At 41.3% G+C, this 18,434-nt stretch overlaps 1 protein-coding gene across 8 annotated transcripts in view; it reads left to right on the top strand.

Annotated features, from left to right (window-relative positions):
- Positions 1-18,434, top strand: part of arhgap32b (Rho GTPase activating protein 32b) — a 142,683-nt gene that overhangs the window by 107,941 nt on the left and 16,308 nt on the right. For 5 of the 8 annotated variants that reach the window (XM_087847097.1, XM_087847096.1, XM_087847100.1 and 2 more), the window contains 3 exons: positions 1,104-1,185; positions 3,871-3,921; positions 6,658-6,732. In XM_087847097.1, coding sequence (XP_087703223.1) covers positions 1,104-1,185; positions 3,871-3,921; positions 6,658-6,732 — 208 coding nt within the window. Of the gene's footprint in view, positions 1-1,103; positions 1,186-3,870; positions 3,922-6,657; positions 6,733-10,100; positions 10,872-18,434 lie in introns of those variants that run through there. The other 3 variants (XM_087847098.1, XM_087847099.1, XM_006808611.3) reach the window with 3 other exon arrangements.

Here is an 18,434-nt window from a genome sequence, read left to right as displayed (position 1 = left end):
CTTTGTAGCTCTGTAAACTACAGTCACACTTGGGAACACAGTGACTATGTACAAATGGAGTGTTGATGTGCAATGAACTTGCAATTGTATTGTTTTTCTTTTACCCCCATCCGTAAAAGGCTGATGGGAGGATATTGTCGATAACTTGAACGAGGTGATGTAGGAGTTTCAAATTGATACCGTAGGTGTACGTACGAGGAGGCTGAGGGGATAGCACTGTCAGGTTGCTGGTTGGGATTGAATGGGCTCAATAGATTTGAAAGTGAAAGGGAAATTCCTGCGAAGAAGATAAGATGATCCTTTATTTGTCCCACACCTGGGAAATTTTGGGGAAATGGTGATGTGGTTTTTCCAGGATGCTGGTTTAATTGCAAGATACTATAGGTGCTCTGCAACCTCGCTTTTATGTTCAGTAAGAATACAGTGAGAATGCATCCAGCTGGAACACTGACATGTGTAGATGAGTTTTGCTCAGTCTATCTGCATGTATAAAGTCAGAGTTAGGCCGCCATCGTTTGGAGAGAATGCCACCCACCAGGTGGCGTGTGCAATTGCCTTGTGATTGAAAGGATTCACCCAGAGGTTGAGCATGCAACACCCTTCATTGTTGAATCCCATAACTGCTTCCAATTGGTCAGGAAATGCAGAAAAAAATCAGTGCAGTCATCAACCAACAAGGCGGTTTGCCATCCTGTTTTTAATCTGAGTGTGTCTGAGTCATAAACAGACCCTTTTGAATCCCACTTTTTCCAGACTGCCATGTAGTCTGACCTGCTAACATTATTCGCACTGTTTGTTTTTTTTGTATCCTTGGGCAACCTGAATGTCTATTTTTGCTAATTAAAGTTAATGTGATCGTATTCAAATGTAAAACCTGCTACAAACCTAAAAGACCCACTGTAATGATTTTATCTGAGTTTTGCTTCAGTTTCGAAGGGAAGTGTTTATGTAACGTGATGACAAAATGGTAAAAATCAGCCATAAATCATATAACTGATATGGCAACCACTCCTTAACATCTCTACGCCCTCGGGTGCCATTATTGTCTTCTAAAATGTGATTGTATTTCCTCCCACTTTTCTCTGTGCTGTAACTCTTTCCAGGTTGGCTTCTTCCCCAGTGAGTGTGTGGAGCTCATAAACGACAAAGTGCCACAGTCCATGACCAACTCAGTGCCAAAACCAGGTACTTATTCTCCTCTTAAACTATTAACAGGAAATGTGTTAGAAGGGCGTTATCACTGATGGCGGTTAATGTCTCACTGATATCGCTGAGGTTTCAGGAAAGAGTTTGATCTGTGGTGAGTGATTTGACTTTGGGTATATATTAGTGTGCATGCAGTGGTCTAACAGACTCTTTGGGTCAGTTTAATGATTTGGGAAAAAATATTTGTTGGTAATATTGTAGTTGATACTTTTAATCTAAAATGAAATGGAACAATAAGAACTCTGTTACAGACGTCTAATATATAAGCAGGTTATGATTTTACTGTGAAAGGAAGCCTGTAATTCTGACACATGATCAGCTGAAAGAGGCCTTTAATCATGATTTATTGACTCAGCCATATGCAAATCCTCTGCAAATAACTGCTAATCTATTGCTGTCCAGAGCAAACAGATAAGCTCTTTAGCACACTCCAGAGAGTGTCAAAGACAAGTGTATAACACAAACCCTCTCAGAATCAAAGAGAGCACTCGACAGTGTTTTTAGCGGCTTGAGCTAAACATTGTCATCAGAAATAGCTGCTCAGATCCTGTTGCTGTAAGATGTCTTGAATAAATCCACATCACATGCTCCAAATTTAAACATTGATTCAACCACTATGACTCAGCGCCACAGCCAGCCCGCTGGCATTGGGTTGGGCAAGTGGAGCTGCTTTTCCAAACCATACCAAAGCCTCATTCTGGGGTCTCTGTTAAGTGAGGACACAAGAGAAAAGAAGAAATTGAAGAAAGATAAAGTGTACCGTTAAAGTAGAGAGGGTGGTTATTGCTTGTGGGCTTTCTGGAGCTTTTCGATGCCCATGTTTTCTGATGTGCAGCTCAAGTATCAAGCATAATGTTGTTGATCCTTCCAGATTGTGACTAATACCAAATGCATCTTGTTGCAGTGCACACACAGCACTCTATTCAGTCCGAGGCTAGACTGTGCCTGCTGTCCCACTCCCTTGCTTTTAAGTAATATCTCAATGCTTGTTGCTGTTTTTTGTTGTTTTTGTTTTTTGCATGAGCCCTATTTCTGATATCAGGATATCTGCACGTGGTCAGGAACGTGATTTTGATATAGACACCAGATTTTCCTCTTATTGTTCATTAATTCTTCAATGATTGGGTTTCTGTTCAGTGTATGAGCTAAAGTAGGGCTGTTCGATATATATCGGATGACGATATAAAAACGTTCATTTTACGCTATCGTTTGTTTCATGGTGTCGCAACATAAACTGTTTACAGCAATATTTTATCGTTTTGATATATCAATTTCTTAAAGTTCTCTCTTTCGCTTATATTTAAAATAACCCCACTACGGACATACAAGCGACTGTTTTTATGCTTTGTCGTTAGCAACAATGACGGTAAACCCAGCGTGTGGCTCCGGAGTCCGCTTGTTTATTTTCCGAATAAACCTTTCACAATAAAGCTGAAGATCCTGTTGAGATTTTTCAAAATAAACTGAAATGATGACAAACAGAAGGACCAGTCAAAACTAATCGAGGACCTAACGGTGCGTTCACACTGAACGCGACCAGAGCTTCAGGTTTACCTGTAAAGTCAATGGAGGAGCACGATGAAGCGCGACTGGGGGTCGCGCAAAACTTTAGAAGCAGATTTGCGTCGCGAAAACGCTTTGCTGACAGATTCGCGCAACCAAGTAGCGCGACTGATGCGTTTGAAGCGCGAAGTAAAATACGCGCTGCAGTTTATGTGGTGCATTTTGTGCATTCGAGCTTATCACGTCTACCGCTCGAGTTGGAAAAATCTGAACTCCAGCATCAAGTCGCGCCGCGACAACCAATCAGGAGCCTGGTGACGTGATGGTCTGACCCAGTTCAAAGGGTCCGGCCAAAGCCATTCATTCTAGCAATCAGTAGTTTTCTGATGAGGCAGCAGCTCTCCAGGGCAGAAACAATGTTCTTATTTTTCTCCTCCTTCTCCCTGAGGCTCTTCCACTTTAAGGGTCCTTTTTATTCCTGTCTCTCTGTAAATAGTTATATTTTATATATTTGTGTTTAATGTTTTTCTGTTTGAGCATCTTAATATTATTTCAAAACCATTTTTGTAATGTAAACAAAAAAGAGCCGTCAGGTGCTCAAAATAAACCTTAGACTCAAACGTTAGAACAGGCTTTTCCCCGCAGCACGCTGTGTAATAAATACAAAGAAAAAGGCGGTCGTTACAACTTATGTCTAAAAATGTATAGTTTCACGCATCGGTCAAAACACTCGACTCCAGCTACATGACGCCCAGCTGAAAACACGCAAATCAAGTTGCCTGAGATTCACAGAATTTACAGAAAATGTAACATTTTTGTGATTTATATCGTTGTCGGGACGATAAATGTCTTATATCGGAATATGAGGTTTTGGTCATATCGCACAGCCCTGAGCTGAAGTCTTTGTTTCCTGAAACCGTGCAGATGTCCAACTGTAGTATTTACAGGACACTAAACGAGAATATCTTGGCTCAGGAGTGTTATTATAAGTCACAGATTAAAAAGTGGAATGTCTTTGTACACGTTTCAAAATGTGCATCGTTTGCTCTCCACTGTCTCAGTACATCATTAATGCTGTTGCTATCTCATTGCACATGGATGTACAGTAGTGTTGGCATGTGTTTTGATTTGTTGCATTTGACTGTGACTCCTCTGCTTCAGCCTCCCCCTGCTCTGGCCTGCCGCCTGCTTCTTGGAGTCTCTTTCCCCCCTGTGCGTGTTGGTATACACACTCCACCTGCCTGTCTGCTCACACCACCCTCTCTTGTTCACACGCACATACATATAGAAATATTTTCACATTTACACTTTTTTTATGATTTTGTACATCACAAATTTGATGAGCATAAGTAAAGTTATAATCCTTAAGATTTTAGTCCTGTTTGATTTATTGGCACTAACAATGTTTCATAAACTAGCTCCCCAAATTCTGCGGGCAGTAAACAAAAGAAATAGCTGTCATATTTATCTTCCATCACTAAAACCAGTTCAATAAAAACCACCCCGTTATTCATCTAATCAAAAGTTGTTTTTGCTGACTTGCAGTCATTTCATTCCTTTTTTTATGCGCCACCCTAATACCTTTAATGGCCCACCCCTATCAAAACATTCTGAAAGCACCCCTGGTTGATGGAGCAACAACACGAGCAAGAGTGGCCCACAGACTGGTTGTAATGCATGCTTTATACACTGCCTCCATCTGACAACAGAGCTCACTGCAGGCTGACGGGCAGACCCTGGAATGGGTCTGCCTGTGTTGTTGCCATGTTGTAATTTGTAGACTCTTCTCAAAGTCTACAAATTACACTTCCACTGGCTCGCCAAACTCCCATCCACACTTGAATTTCCTTGATTAGATAAAGACCTGATCCAGAGTTCCGTGATCCGGACAAAAACCACATTGGTCCTCCCGAATCCAAAGTTTGGCTAACAGATGGACCGTCCTCTCTAGCACTCTGGCATAGAGCTTCCTAGGGAGGCTGAGGAGTGTTATCCTTGTGTAGTTGGAGCACACCCTCCAGTTCCTCTTCTTAAGGATGACGATCACTACTCCAGTCTTCCACAGGCACTGCCCAAGATGTCCACCTGATATTGCAGTGGCGTGTCGGCTAATACGGGTGGCTGTAGCTCAGGTGGTAGAGCAGGTCATCTACTGATCGGAAGGTTGGTGGTTCGATCCCTGGCTTCCCCAGTCTGCATGCCAAATATCCTTGGGCAAGATACTAACCCCAAATTGCTCTCCGATGCATCCATCGGAGTATGAATGTGTGTGTGAATGTTACCTTAGAAAGCACTTAGAAAAATGTGCTTGTGCGAATGGGTGTGAATGGGTGAATGTAAAAGTTGTGTACAGCGCTTTGAGTGCTCAGAAAGAGTAGAAAAGCGCTATATAAGAACCAGTCCATTTACCATTTACCATTTACGGCCCTGTAACACCCAAGGTCTTAAGGAACAGGGTGACTCTACACTCCGGGGGCTCACCCACCCAGAGGTTATAGAGTGATAGCAGAGTTGCCCCTGTACTACACAGTTTGTGAGTAGAGCACTGCTTTGCCTTGAGTCAGTTTTGGCAGATGGAAAGTCTTGTTCAATGGGCTCACCAAACTTTTCCTACAAAAGTTTTTAGATCAGCTGCTGCAAAAACCGCATTTTGCTCGGCCTGCCTTCAAGTTGATGGCTCCACTGTCTACAGTCTGCTTATCGGACAGCACAACAGTATCCGAACACTTTGCAGCGCCTCCTTCAACAATGAGGGTGTGAAACATTAATGTATTATGGCCTGACTGATTAATGGATTGATTCTTATATAGCTTTATACAACATGCCACATTCACCCATTCACACAAGCACTTTTTTCTATGCTTTTAAGTGCTTTCTAACTAACACATACTTAGCGTTAGCATCTTGCCCAAGCATATTTGGCATGCAGGGGAGCCAGGGATCGAACCACCAACCTTCCAGTCAGCCTGATGACCTGCTCTACCTCCTGAGCTACAGCCAGCTCATTGGGATGACGGGGAGGATGTCAAAGTTCTACTGGAGGTGGAAATTGAGATGAGAGCCTGGGAGACTCCCAGAACACCCTCACGATACGTTTGGGTGCGCCAGACCTAATTAGCATTCTCCTCCGCCACCTGTTCCATCACATCACTGGGTAGTGATCAGTTGGCAACATGTAACAACAATAACTGAACACCACTTGGGTTCAACTCAATCTGGCCATTCATCCTAATGCCCTTACAGCTCTCACTGTCGGTGTGTAGGTGAGCATTGATGTCTCTTAGTAGGACAATGACATCAGTTGGAGCACCATCCAGCACCACACCCAGCAACTCTAAGTAGGCTGGGCACTCTGAACTGTTGTTCAGTCCATAACTGCCGATGACATTCAGGACGTATTGCTCACCGAGGGTAACTCCATTCTGACCAGACTCCCCTCCAGCCCCTCATGGGGGCTGCACTTGGAAAGATTGTTTTCACAGCCCCCCCGCCCTTGACCATTACCCAACCCACATTGTACCTGACCGCTTTACTGTGATAAGGTGGTGAGGGGTATGCATGCTTCTCTCAGGCAAATTTGAAAAGAAATTAAAGAAGCCACTTCTTGTTCATAGCTGTTTGTGTGTGCATCTGCAAGCCAGTATAATCATTACCTCATGTGTAGGTATGTGATTAAAAAAGATCCTAAGGATTATAACTTCAAACTTGTTTCACTTTTTTAAATTCATGTAGTTTTTTTCATTCAGTATAATTCATTACTACAACTATAATTATGTCTTCTGTTACCTGCTCTTTTAAAGTGTCATTTCCTCAGTTTTCCAAAGTACACAGTTGATCTGCTCTCTAACTTGAAGTGCTTCTCTCCCTTTGCTGATTCTCTCATGTCTCCATCATCCATCCATCCATCCAAATGTCTGTTGGCCCATCTGTCCATCGGGATGCATGCAGACTTGGAGATGGAGAGTGTAATACAGGACAGTGCATGGGTGGCCGACCCGCTAAACCACTACAGCATAAGTTCAGGTAGACCAAAAAAAAGCAATCAAAAACCCCCTTGGTGTGTTGCACCACCACCACCTGCTAACCAGAAATTAACTCTTCTCCCTGAGTGATGTGTTTGCACTGTGTCGCCTTGTTAGGACTAGTCTGTGTGCCTGTCTCAGTACACTTGTTAACACATGCTGTTATTTCTTGTGCACTTTTTTGGTGTTGCTCTTTTAAACCTTTTCTTTGACCTTTAACAGTCTTTCCTCCACACTCTGATGGTGCACCATCTGATTGTATATTACCAGTAAAGCCACAATAGTGTGGAAGTGTGTAGGTTTTTGCAGTGTTTGTTTATAGTTTTCTTCACTTGACTCGGCACATTATTATCTTTGTTTTGAAAACATCTGTCAAATGCAAATAACTCATGTTTCCATTTAAATTTGTTACACTTCTTTCTTTCACTCCAAAGTCGTTATTACTATGTGGATATTTTATGGGTGTGTTTAAATATGTCACATTGTATCATCTGTCTGTAAAAGAAAATACCTTTGCTTAATATATTTAAGTTTCGCAAATAGATTTGGGGGGTAAGTGAACAGTCTTCCCCCTCCAGCCCCTGTTCTTTTCACTGCCATCGCCTCTTTAGGTGTATGTAAATCAGTCTAGGGGTGAGCCAGGTTCATTGTTGCTGAATATCCTGTCTGGATGAGGGCCAGCTGTTTGTGTGTGTCTGTTTGGTCAAAGCTGTAAGGCCATGGCAGGGGTACCGTGGTGCTAGGTCCCAGCCAGCCTTGATTTATTTAATCCTTTCACAATGTGAAGGCCTGTAAACCCATCCATTGAGCTTTAAGCTTTGTCCTGCAACAGTAAGAATCTGTCTCCCTCTCCATGGTGACTGAAAGAGCACATTCCTGCAGGGAGCCACACAACATTGGAAAAATATGCCTCCGCTGCCCAGATCAACGCAGTTCACCACTAACCTTTGCCGCTTCCCAGTAAAATGATGGAAATTGTTAACACGCTGTGCTGTTCCAGTTAAAATAAAGACCATACAAGCTAGGAGCTATTAATCCCTCATACCGTGTGCTCGCCCTGTGTTGCAGTGGAAACTGGGATCAAACTACTAGCTTCACGGTAAAGGGGGAAAAAAGTTGTGAACTTTCAATAAACAAGAAAGGTTCGACTTCTTTTCTCCCCAGACAACCCATAAGACCTACCAGTTTCTGGCCCAGATGCACCCCCCATCCCCCTCCTCAGTGCAGGCTTCATCATGTCTGGGGACCAGTGATTTGGGCAGCTGTGAGCATATATGAGCCAAGACAGCTGCTTATGTGAGGGAAATGAGGAGAGAATGTGTGGGACAGAGTTAGATTTGTCTCCTGTTCCAAAGGATCTCAGATCATTTCCTGGTGCTGTGAGACAGTCCAAGGTCTGCGTAATGTGTTTATCTGCAGCGTCAATGAGACACTGTTGCTGTAAACTGCACCTATGTATGGGTGGTGCCTTGGATTACTCAGGTTATGCTGTAAACTGACTGTGTGTGTAAGGAAGGTCATTGCATCAGTGACACAGAAAACATTTGCTAATAGAGATCCTCACTTGTTAGACTTCTTTCACGCTTCAGTGCACTGCAACATTATTTTGACACACACAAGCCTCATTAAAGAAATACATGTCTCATGATAACTGTGCGACTAAAAAACATTGAGCCATGTATCCAAACTGTAAGAATTAATATTTACTACCGTGTTCATGTTTCAGACAGCACGGTGTTCTTCTCCTGTCCAGTTAACTTGGCATCCTTGTACTTCTGGCATTCCAGAAGTCAAATGGATTATTCATGTCCATGCAAAATACCAGCTGTGTGATGCTTAATGCAGCACAAAGTTCTCATCCTGTTATATGGTACAAGATAGCAGGGCAGGAATTTACTACTTCCTGTCTGCAAGATCTATGAGGAGACAGATAAGCTGAAGTCTCAGTTGAGTTGTACATATTAAGTGAAAGTTCTTCATGTGTAATGTAAATATTTTTACTTTCTCATCCCATTTTAAGCTGTTTGGTGATTAAAGTGCCTTTTAAAACACATACAGTGGAAGTGGAAGACACAAACTGAACAGCTCATTTGAGCCAGCTTTTAATGGCCTGGAAGGTTCAGGTGAGCTGCATTAGCTGAAGACCCCCCCATGTCATCCAGTTATTACTAAGACTACACCAAGACTTCCTTCCTTCCATATAAAATAAAAGTATTACAAATTTCATTTTTAAAATCTATGAACTGCGTTTTCTGAATCTCACTGCATGTGTGGCTACTGCTCTGTAGGTGTTCTGTCATGTCTTTTGTCCTAAAGGTCAAAGCTCCATGCTCACTGTGTCTTGTTTATTCAGCCCCATGGCTTCTATCAGACGTCCTTCTCGTAGGAAGTTCAGAAAGAAAGTGGTAAAGGCCTCTGCTCTGTACGTAAGAGGTTGCAAAACTAAAAGTTCTGCAGAAAAAAGTTCCTCCAGTAATTTTAAACTGATAATACTGATGAGTATACAGAATGCCACTGCTAAATTTGAATGATTTAAAGTAGGTAAACAACATAAAATAGTGTTAAATAGTGTAAGGTAGTGTTGGCTCTCACCATGGGCTATCAGCTTCTCATGACACTTTGTTGGAGATGCTCAGAAAAACTCAAACATCTGATACACGACATTAGAAGCTACTGTATCGTTTTAAAGCTCAGCAGATGAGTAACGTCCCTCTGAACTGTTGTGTGCAGGCGTGTTCATAAGGGGAAAAAACAAATGAATGGGAATGCATTGCAAAGAACTAGTGTATACTTCAGTTCAGGACTTGAGTGAACGTACTGTAATTATCCAAGGAAATGTGTCTGTAATTCATTAAATATGCATCAGCTTAAAGCAGTCACGTGCAGTGAATCGGGCTGCCTGGAGTCGTGTGATCCTGGGTTAGCAACAGTTAGTTAAATAATAGTTTTATTTTGACTCCGAGTGTTTGTTTGCTGAGGGACTGAGCTAGTTAATGAAAAAACAAGATAATGCTTTCAGGGGGTCTTTAGAGGGCAGAGTTGACATAACGTCATGGCTAAGCTAAATACTTACAGGTTTTTTTAACCACACTTAAAGTGTCTGAGTGTCTTTTTGAGGTCAGTCGGCCAGAGGCACAGGGCGAGTCGGTCTTGAGTGTCTGGTTTGATTGTGTCAGGCTGAGAGGTCTCTGAAATGATCCTGGTGGGAAAGAGGGGGTAAGTCATTTTGGAATTTGCTTCAGCTCAACCATTTATGTACCAGCATAGTCTCTCAAATGCACCCAATCCACCCTCAGTAAAAAGAAAACGACAACAAAACTAATTACAGAGTTATTGGGTTTTTAAAAAAAGAAATTACCTTTGAAGGTCTTGAATATTACGAAGAATAAAACTAGGGATGCTGCTTGTTAGGAGTGGGTCGTATGAAGTAGCATTTTCCACTGTGCAAGCACCTCTTGCCTGCTTTGACGCCGGTGTTGCCTTCAATGCTGTTACAATTATTGGGTATTTAGCGCAGTTCAAAGGCAGTATTTAAGGGAAATTGACTTTAAGGCTTTAGTAGAGATGGCTACAAACACCTACGTGACATGACGTCTAATCATTCATCAAAGTAGCTTAATCCTTTGTTCCAAGTTAACAAAATTAACTGTCGCTGACCTTCAATCGAAGTTTAAAATTGACAGTGTTGATTTTGCTAAAATTGACCCCCCCAATAATCAGTATAGATAATCTACAGACCTTTGAGTTTAATGTATAAGCTAAACGTTGTTATGACTAACGCTGGCATATTAACTTCGGTAATACTCGCACATTGGTTATTTTTGTCCGGAACAACCGGTAAAAGCTACGAAAGCCCATGTGTCCGGGAGCATTTGAAGGCATCAGCGGCGTGGTCGTAAACCGATAGGCTGCAGCTGTATTCGGACTCTGACAGAGCGAGAAAATAAAGTCTGCGGTGTTTAATTGCTCTCCAGCCTTAAACTTTAAACTTTTAATGTCTTGGTTGACGAGACTTTAGAGGAGTTTTCATCGTCGTTTTGTACAGGTGCGACTTTAGCGAAAGAAAAAGCCAAGTTGTACTTTGGACTTTGGAAAAACTGTCATAACGCTTCTAGGCAGCTCCAGTAATATGGAACAGAGGTAAGGAAATGCGTTTGATTTGTTTCGAGTTCACATTATGGAGCTAACCTTTATTCGGAAACTTTCGGGGTTTCCTCTCGTTTTTATATAGATTAAGGGATTTGGATGACGTAAGGCTAATCCTGGGTTTTAAAGAAATTAGGGGAAATGTTTTGTATTTTTCCAGTTCCTCTCTCTTAAATTGTGTTAAGTGTGTTAGGTTCTAGTAACGTATAATTACATAGTAAATGTTCGTGTAATGTCATCTTATAGCTCTGAACTTGCACTTCAGGGAAGCTTTGCGTCAGCGTTTGAAATATGTGGTTTATAGGATGTAGACGTGTTATCTGGTTAAACATTTAGCGGCGGATGATTACTCAGAACCAAAGACGGCTCAGTCCTCTATCGCTGGGATTTGAATATACACGGAGCGAGCACTTTATTAGCAACACGTGTGCAGTTTACACCAATGCAGCTTTGTCATAAATTCAGTTTTGCAAAGTTCCGACACTTTCAGATATTATTCATCATATATCATCGTTGACATGTTTAGTGGTGGTGTAGTGAGCTGTATAATGCTGGAAACTGTGCGTATAATTCTAAAGCAGGATTAGAAAAATAAACGTTTGAAATTAGCGTTTTATAAACGTGTGAAGAAATCGGAGCATTTAATAATTAAAAAAAATAAATAAAAAAATAAAGAAAAGATTGGGTACAATATTCGGGCAGCCCTGAGCAAACATACAGATATATTACAAACTCTGGCTGCAAATATAGAATAAAAACACTTTCTGTCAGTCAGAACATACAGCAGCATGTATTCATGTAAGAATATCAGATGTTTGCCTATATACATTATTATTAAGGACAAACTGCACAGAATGTTAGGAAATAAATACATTGAATTTACTTATTTATTTTATTTATTTTCGGGTTGAAACAATAATTGCTTGGCCAAACAAAACCCAGCTAAATCCACCCCTCTGTTCCCTCTTCCCTCCCCATGAGATGAAACAATGAGGCATTTTGCTCCTGATACCATTGCACACTTCTGTCCAAAAGGGTCACTATCACTCACCATTGCCTTGTAATAGGCACAGATTGCTCTGTTGTGCACAGTGAACACGCATGCAGAAACACCAACATGTGTAAGCGCAGCATCTTCTACTGTTATGTCGTATTAGTTTTACAAGTAATGCAGACATTTTCTCTGCAGTAGTTGCCTTTCAGTGGACAAATGTCCCTTTTTCATACAGTTAATGTAATTTTCTGTCAGTTCCTCCTAGTATAATACGAACTTTTCAAGACACAATGAAAGCAGTGTGTGTGTTTGTATTCTCTGGCGCTGCTGTGATGAGTTGGTGCACAGTGCTAACTTGGAAATTCGCAGACGTTTACAGATACTTTTGGTGGCCTGTGAAGATTTGACTTTAAGATGAATACACTAATATGTAAACCAATATATTTTTGGCACATCTGTGAAGCAAATTTCAGCTGGAAACTTTATTCTCAGAGCACGTAGATGTTTGAATCTGATGATCTACACGCTAAAGAGGAGGGGCCAGTGTCTGAATTCCCCACCATTCCACTCTCTCGGGGATCCTAGCTAACGTAATAATAGCATCCTGACGCCCCAGTGAGCCGTATCCACACTTGTCAATGGTTGTGTATCCAGTGAACATTAATACAGAGTTGTTGTAATAAATGTCTCAGGCTTGAGTCTGCTGCCGGGCTCTGGAAGCAGTAGCACTCCAGCATTGCTCTGAAGCTGCAATCTGTGTCCTGTGAAAAGCTCCCTGCTAATTAAAAGGAATGAGGTGGTCTGTTTTGGGTTTGAGAGCGTTAAGGAAGCTTGATGTTTGCTATTATGTTGCTAATTGTTCCTACAAATATGCTCAGCCTCCTTTTTTGCCTGGTCCAGCCTGTCACAGCCTGTCTCTTGGGGAAAGGGCTCGTCACAGTTACAGTCTGTTAAGGGCAGTAACTGAAACCTGTCAGTCACCCTGGGACATTATAACCATCCTCTTCTGTGTTTAGCTTTGTCATATCTGTTGTGGAAGCAAGATTCAGTCATGGACTCTCGTGATTTCTTCGTGTCAGTCGTTGCATATGCTCGCTGGATCTCAGGCAGAGTTTTGTCAAATCAGAGTGAACAGAGATGTGATCAAAAGAGGCATCGCAGCAGAGATATAACTTCCAAGGAGGGCAAGGTTTTTAAAAAACCTTTCATTTGTTTGCTTTACATGCAGTTTTTTATGTTCTCTTGAATTTAAAGTTAACGTAGATCATGCTTTAAAACTTAAATAAGAACCCAGAGGGGCTGCGGGCTGCAACGTTGCAAGGCCTGTAGCAGAATTGTCATCAGATATTGATGCCATCTGAGTTTGAGATGAGCTGTTTCCTTACTTTGGAATTATTACAATTGCAGCTCACAATTCAAACTTGGGGAGGATCTATTGAAATAATGTCCAGCGGCATCATGGGCAATGTAGGATACAGCATTGGTGCTTTTTTGTTTCACACATAGTAATAACTCATGCTAGAGTCATAACAACTTGGAACGTAATATTTAAAAGCTCTTGTGCACCCCAACTTGTGATTATTTATTTGTCAGTTTATATAAATGAACACCCAATTCAGTCTCCACCCCCAGACCTTGGTGTAATAAGCCAAGGCTGCGCGGTCAGAGAAGAGAATGGAAACTAATAACAAAAATAAGAAATCCAGGACATCCACCTATGCCTGAAGCAGTAAAGGAAATGGAAGTGCATACCACTTTCTCAAGAAGCAGATGCTCTGATGTTGTGACTGTGGTGCAACAAAGGTGCTAGGATAGGGTATAAGCTATCTGAAACATGAAATGTTAATGTCCTTTTTTATGTTGATGGTCTGAAGCATTATTTGAGACAAGCTGTCATGTTCACAGTTGTGAGTGGTGAGAAACGTGTTGTGAGTGCGGCTTCAGTTTTTCTTTGGTTTTAAAAATGTTCCCGTTGGGACACCCCGTCGCTGGTCTACCCCCTTAGGTGCCACGAGCTACAAATCGTGTAATTAATGTCAGAGAGAGTTTTTTTAAAGCCTACATCAGTCCCACTATCGTTAAACTAAAAGCCTTTTAACCAGCTGGATTTCAGCTCCAGTGCCGAGCACGCTCAGCCCCCGGGCTGTCATCTCCTTTGACAGTGAGCAGATGGGAGTCTCTGTCCGTCCTCCAGAGAATCATGGTTGTTTTTGCACTTCTCTTTCTCAGGTCTTACAGAACGTTGGAGTTGTTTAAAAAGGAACGTGTCATTGTAAACCTGCACAGTTACAAACAAACAAACCAAAACATACTTGAGGCCCTTTTTGATGCCTCAACAGAAAGTCAACTGTGCTGTCTCAGCGGTTTTGTGTGTGGGCATGGCAGCGGAAGGAATCTCTCCCTGAGGGGTAAACTGTAGCTCTGCTTTCTCCTGAAATGGAGCAATCAGTTCTTAATTCAGAGCTGGTTGTGCTCCTTCATTAAAATGCTTCTCTACAGACAGAGTGTTCAACATTTTGTTGCACACAGTTTATCTGATTGGAGGAAGCCCTTAGCTGACAACAATTCAGCGTCAGTGAACACAAATTGACAGGATTGGTAGCATGTTGGACTGATGGTACTGAGAGTCGGTACCAGTGAAACACTTCCTCTTTGCGCCCCCCTGTGTGCACCATAAAATTAATTCAGCTCAAAAGTAACTTTCCTTTCCCACCAGCTTGTTAGTTTTTACTGTCAGCTGGATGTTTGCGTCTAAATGTACTCGGCGGACCGTCAATTAAGTCAGCGTAGTTTGTAGTTTGCCTCAATAGTGTGTTTTTAATATGCAGAAGAGGCAGCTTCTAATCCGTTTTCACCTAATGGTTTCTTGACAAGTGGCTCTCGCTCAATTAGGGATGGGTACCGGTATCCGGTGCCATAAACGGTAGCAACCAGACCGAAAAACAGCGCACATTTCAGTGCTTTATTTCTGTGCTCTTTTTTTTTTTCCCTGAGCTGTGATACACTTTAGATTCTAGCCAATCATTTTACGTTTCCGAGGATAGTAGGCGGGTCCAGGTACGTACGTTCTTTTAGAGCAGAGCTACAGATTAAAAACGCCCAAGGCGAAGCAGTCAAAAGTCTGGCTGTACTTCACAGCAAAAGATGCAAACTCAGCAGCTGCAACAAGTGCTTTAAGCTGATACTGTGATACTGTCAAAGGAGGTAACACCTCAAATCTGATGAAACACCTGGCGACGCATAGCGGGGGTTTTTTAAAAGCCGAGAAATGCGTCGTATTTGATAGCTTGCTGCGAGACCTCACACCGTGCACATCTACTGCGGGTGTGGTGCCTGTTATCGGACCCGGAGTTAGCAACATCCCCCAAAAACCCGAAGATTAGAGTCCTGGCCCCTAGCCCTGCCAGTGTAGCAGAAATGATGAGGATGATGATGCAGCAGCAGCCGTTCTTCTCTGCGTGAGTAGCTTAATGTTGTTCGTGTGTAATTTATGTTGAGTAGGTTAACCACGTTATTACATTAATGCATGTAAGGTGAACTAGCAAACACCGTCGTAGTTACATGCGGCTGTCTTCTTGTTTGATGGCAGATACTCCCTTCACCCTGGCCAAAAAGGCTAAAATGACCAAAGAAAAAGTGGAAAAAAGTTAAACGAGAGGATTTTGGACAAAGTTTGTGTTTTTTCCATTGATTAAGCACTGCTTCCAGCCAAGAGTGATACCATATATGCCCCATAGCTGCAGAAAAGGCTAACATTGTTATCTTTTTACAAAAAAACAGCTGAACATGAGAGGTTTTTGGATCAATTTTGTGTTCTCCATTCTTTAAGCACCGGCACCGTTTCAAAAGTACCGGTTTGGCACTGGTATCGGATAAAACCTAAACGATACCCATCCCTACGCTCAATGGCTGCTTATTTTTAAATGACGTATACAACAGGACATCTTTGAGTTAATCTCTATCAAGGCGTCCTAAAGTCTGTTAATCAAACGGCTGCTCACATATTGTTACTGTCTTAACATCATCTTCCAAACTCTCTTTCACTCGGGCTGTTTCGTTTCTGGCGATTGAGTTCGGTAAGCAGTGGCCTACTTTTAGTTGGACTGCAGCGGTAGCAGAACGCAGTCTGGCAACAGGCAGCAAGCCTCGTTTTTTAAAAGATTCGGCATCTATTTAATGGAATTTGCAACTCGTACATTTCTTCCAGTGTGGAGATAACAGGAATCTGATACGAAGGTAAAATAAATATAAATCAGTGAAACGCATGAGAAGTGTAAGGGCTGTGATATGCATTTAGAACGAGTTGAAGGAATGTGTCCTGGAACACAAGTTTTTTTAAAAACTGATGCGACACATCAGTTTTTCCACTCAGGCAAGAGTCAGTTGGAAGATATATATAAGTTCCAGATGTTGCTTTCCCTTCAAGAAGTCGGTGATCAGTAGATATTATAGGTATTAGATGATTTCCTCATACTTTCACTGGTTCTTACTGCTTGTTATTCTCGAGCAAGACGATCAACACAGTCTGTGTCAGATTTCAGTAGCTTGGATGAACAGTTCTCCAAGTTAAAGAGAAAAAAACAACTTTCAGGGTGACAGAAAAGTCAAACAAGTAGTTAGTGTGAAGGGTTGGAAGGTATAATGATCAAAAAGAGGCAACTTAAAAAACAAAACAATATCCAAGTAAAGAATGTCTTGACTGAAGTGGTGATACGAGCTGAGAGCAGACCGCTGACGTCTGTGAGGGCAGACACACAAAAGATTAGACATGGTTTCATTCTCTGTGATGACTCAGGCTTAACTCTGAAGCTTTCCAGTGTGGTGGAGGTACACAGAAGGGCAGCTGATAATGCTTTAAGAGTTTTAAAGTCATCCGTGGCTAGACGATATAATGTGAAAATGAAAAACGTTCCCAGTAAGGAAATCACAACGCTGTTTCTGCGTTACCCATCCTCTTTGTTAGGGTCGACACAGACCCAGTTTTAGGTTTTAAATGATAAGAGTGCCTTTTAAATGTTATATTAAATAAAAAGCTCTGGCAGGTATTATGACCTTTGTGTCGTTGGGGTTGGTTCCGACCCCGTTATAACATAAGACCATAAAACTATTAGTGCTAAAACTGAAATCATAAACACACTCTGAGCTCACTAACACTGTTAGAGAGAAGTTAGGGGCTTCTCTCCTTCCCTGAACAAACGGCGCCCTTTATCCCTACTGCTTCCCTGGAAAAGTCCAGACGGACAGATTTCCAGACGGAAATGTACAGACATGTAAAGCATGTACAGACTAACTCAGTTTAGTTGGTGACTTGCAGACCACACATCTCCAGTTTGTGGCATACAAACATGAGAAGATTTAGTAAGCTTTTTCGTATCTATGCTGAAGATGAGGCAGAGGATACAAAATAGCCTACATTGTCTTCATCCATATTGCTTGGCTATCGATCAGAGGACAAAGATACATCTGACGAGGAGGTTACAGGGCTCCGCGTTCTTCAGGTTGGTTTACAGACACCATCACTGTTGTTTCAATATTGTTCACAACACAACGTTTGAAAAAATAATTTTCTTAGAGTAAATATGTATAAGTCTAAACAGACCCATAACACCACAGATGTTACTATAGTTAATATTTACATAAAAAATAAATAAAACAAATTTATTTTAGAGATGTTTTCTAATACTCCTCAGTAATTGTAAGATATTATAACAACCTTTTTTAAAACATTGAACATGAGAGGGTAAACTGTAGGGGTGGGGGGGGGAAATCGATACTGTGTAGTATGGTGATATTTTGTTTGCTAATAATGTATCGATACAGGGACAGCAGAAATCGATATTTTGTTACAAAAAAAGGTTTTTGTGCTCTGACTTCAGAGCATGTTGATCCTTTTTCTGAGCAAGAATCCTGACATTCCTTCACTGTCCAAATGTGTTTAACTTTTTTTATGGCAGCAATAAACATGACAGTTTACTTATTTTAATTTAAGACATGTTTTATTTTAATTAAGTTTAAAACTTTTTTATTTAATGTAAAATTATATTTTGTTTTAATTTACTTTCAAATTCTTCAGTTGCTGAAGGGGCTGCATAGTTTTCATAAACTGCATAGTTCAGAATAGCTATAATTGTACCAGATGGTTGCGTTCAGTTAAGTTGGACTAGACTGTAATACAAACCGTTCAGTTTGTCAACAATAAAACTGAAATGAGAGAAAGACTGAGTGTGAGACTTTGATATTAGAGAAAATGAATATTGATAAAGTTTACCTTTATGTACAGAATCTGAATATCGCAAAATATTTTTTAAAAATTGCAATAATATCGTATCGTGCGTTAAGTATTGTGATAATATCGTATCGTGGGATGTATGGTGATTCCCACCTCTAGTAAACTGTAACAAAAGCCCCGGGGGCCATAGGAAAAATAATAAAAACATACTTTTTATGGATAAGGTAGCTTAACGAGGTAACCAATAGGTGACAGTCAAACTGGATGATGAACCCTGTTTTAAGGGATTTTTTTTTTTTGGCCGGCTCATTAACATAAGAGATGGTAGCAGGAA

The sequence above is a fragment of the Neolamprologus brichardi genome, chromosome 10 (assembly GCF_056152115.1).
Source record: "Neolamprologus brichardi isolate AB-2024 chromosome 10, ASM5615211v1, whole genome shotgun sequence".
Taxonomy (NCBI): Eukaryota; Metazoa; Chordata; class Actinopteri; order Cichliformes; family Cichlidae; genus Neolamprologus; species Neolamprologus brichardi.
The sequence above is the reverse complement of the archived record's forward strand: the minus strand, read 5'-3'. Positions and strand labels throughout refer to the sequence as shown.